Source organism: Etheostoma cragini, chromosome 2, assembly GCF_013103735.1.
Source record: "Etheostoma cragini isolate CJK2018 chromosome 2, CSU_Ecrag_1.0, whole genome shotgun sequence".
NCBI lineage: Eukaryota > Metazoa > Chordata > Actinopteri > Perciformes > Percidae > Etheostoma > Etheostoma cragini.
In genome coordinates this window covers 29,953,718-29,956,674 of record NC_048408.1, presented here as the reverse complement: position 1 = coordinate 29,956,674, position 2,957 = coordinate 29,953,718, and the positions used below count along the sequence as shown (strand labels likewise).

General features: G+C 45.9%; 1 protein-coding gene across 1 annotated transcript in view; it reads right to left on the bottom strand.

Moving 5' to 3' along the window:
- The window catches only part of LOC117952219 (malate dehydrogenase, cytoplasmic-like), a 15,007-nt gene that overhangs the window by 597 nt on the left and 11,453 nt on the right, over positions 1–2,957 (bottom strand). The window contains exons 5-6 of the mRNA XM_034884359.1: positions 2,125–2,301; positions 325–502 (exon numbers count right to left, since the gene is read on the bottom strand). Of these exons, the coding sequence (XP_034740250.1) occupies positions 325–502; positions 2,125–2,301 (355 nt within the window). The remainder of the gene's footprint in view (positions 1–324; positions 503–2,124; positions 2,302–2,957) is intronic.

Here is a 2,957-nt window from a genome sequence, read left to right as displayed (position 1 = left end):
CACAACAAAAACCACCACCACAACAACCACCACCACCGCAACAACAACCACAACAACCACCACCACCGCAACAACAACCACAACAACCACCACCACCACAACAACCACAACCACCACCACCGCAACCACCACCACAACAACAACCACCACCACCACCACAACAACAACAACCACCACCACCGCAACAACAACCACCACAACAACAACCACAACCACCACCACAACAACAACCACCACCACAACCACAACCACCACCACAACCACAACCACCACCACAACAACAACCACCACCACAACAACAACCACCACCACAACAACCACAACCACAACCACCACCATCAACAAACATCCCCAGCCGAGTCCTGGGTCTGTCCCCGTCCCCACTGACCTCCTTGGTGCCGAACCAGATGTCCCTCATGTGGTCGCAGATGGCCTTGGCGGCAGACATGGCGCTGGACAGCTTCCTGGCCTTGATGACGGCGGCGCCGCGCTGCTGCACCGTCTGCAGGACGGAGAAGACGAGGAGACGGAGGTTTGGAAAGAGGACAACAAAAACATGCTAAAAGACCCGAGACATGGAAGAGAAAATTATCTTCGGTCTACTAAAAATGACACTTAAAACCCCCCCAAAAAAAACATTATATCGGCCGTCAGGACAGTCTGTGTTTATTTAATACGGGGACAGTGCATTTGAATGGACATGTCTGTCAACGCGTCCTAGAGTTATCTAAAGGCTATCTATCTATCTAAAGGCTTTTGTCCATCTGCTGTCCCACATAATATAGGAATTACAATATATTTACATTTGCATAAAAGTACGACTGTTAAAGTTAAACATAGGAATAGTTAACCCTTGTGTTGTGTCAAATTTACAGTTTACAAAAAATGTCTATGTCGGAAAAGATTGCAGAAAAAAAGTGACAAATGTAAAAAAAAAAAAAAAAAAATCCTTCTTTTTAAACGCTGAAAAAAGTGACAGACATTTTAAAAAATTTGACTCAAACACAAATTTTAAAAAAACATCAAAAAAGTGAGAAAAAAAAAGGAATTAAATTGACAAAAAAAATTGAGAAAAGTGTAGAAAAACAACAACAAACGTCGTCAGCCGGCGCCGTTTATTTAGCCGATTGAACTTGTTGACTCAATGACCAATCTGATTGGTGGAATGCTAGCCCTTGATTAGCGAATCAGTGCACGAGAAAACCTGGAGTAACAACGTGAGTATCTTCCCGTTATTCGCCATCGTATTCTCCTCCGTTCAGCGAGCAAGGACAACGATCCCTCGACTACCGCCAACGCTGATGGAAACCAAGCGGGTCAGCCTCTCCTCTCTAAGCGGAGCTCCCATGGCGCCATTTTAATGCTACGAAGCCATCACCCGCCATTAGCATCCCGCTGACTCCCATTCATTTTGACAGCAAATAACGTTACATCTGAAGCGTTTAAAGACTACTTGTCCGTTGTTTATTTATAAAAGAATCACGACAATGTCTAAAAGGCTCCGTTAGCTTGTAGCTTACGTTATGGCTCCGTAGCCGACGTTTTGTACTAATAGGCTAACGGTTGTGTCATAACCACGCAAAATCCTCCCACTTCCCCTGAAGTCAACATTTTAACCCCCCCCCCCGTGAGTGAGCTATGGAAGCATGCGGGTTCCGACAGACTCCATGGTGCATTCATGAGCACCCCATTAAACTAATGATGCATTCAGTTGCATCTTGTAAACTCTGATGTATATTTTCCACCAAGGCTAACCATGTCCTGGTGCTGGTTCTACTCGCCAGTTCTTTAAGAACCAGCTGGATCTTCACCAGCTCTCTATGGTTAACAGCTGACCGGTGTTTTCAAAATGGCGGCCAAAAGTAATGATGACCCCCCCCCCCCAGCACCTGACGTAACCGGTTCTGATCTCCAGACCAGCGCTACGTTGGTGCTGAGTTGGAACCCGAACCAGCACCAGAACCAGAACCGCCTCGGCTGAAAAGACGTAAGAGAAGCTCATAACGTTGTCGCAGGACACCCTTCTGCCATCTAGTGGCTCTCATTGTCGTCAAGGTTACATCTTCACATCGAAAGTCAAATCGAATTGCAGATTTTCCGACTGGAGACCCAACGAGGACTCACGGAGATGAAGTCTCCTCGCAGCCAGGCCTCGTCCTTCACGGCGTCGTAGGCGGGCGTCTCGCTGCCGTGGACGTTGACCTTGGCGTGGTGGACGTCGGGGTACTGGGTGGAGGAGTGGTTCCCCCAGATGATGACGTTCTTCACCTTGTCGGAGGACACGCCGCAACGCATCGCCACCTGCAGGCGGGACACGGACACGGACACACACACAACCTTTGAGATTATAGTCATTCATAAAAAATAAGTGCATTAATTAAATGTTTTTTGCTCATTTGTAAAATATACAGGTAAATTAATGTGGTGTCACTTGGTGATCAGTGATGAAAAACAATAGGTAACTAAATATAAAAGAGGTGAATATTTTGCACGTTGCCATTCAATCGTCTTTGTTTTAAACATCTGCTCAAGAGCTGCAGAGAGGACTCGTTAGTTTATGAAATTAATAAATAAACTATTTTGATAATGATACATCGGTTGGATTTTATGAAAAAGAAAAGTAAAACTAACGTCAAAATGTGAGTGTGTTCTAGGTGAATTTCTCTTCTGACTGAGTTAACTGTGTGTGTGTGTCTGTGTGTTTCTGTGACTTTGCGTGTCTGTGTGCGTGTGTGTGTACATGTGTTTGTGTGTCTGTGTGCGTCTGCGTGTTTCTGTGACTGAGCGTGTCTGTGTGCGCGTGTGCATATGTGTGTATACATGTGTTTGTGTGTCTGTGTGCGCGTGTGCATATGTGTGTATACATGTGTTTGTGTGTCTGTGCGCGTCTGTGTGTGAATGTGTACACGGGTGTGTGTGTGTGCGTGCGTTTGTACAGGGTGTGTGTGTGTGTGTGT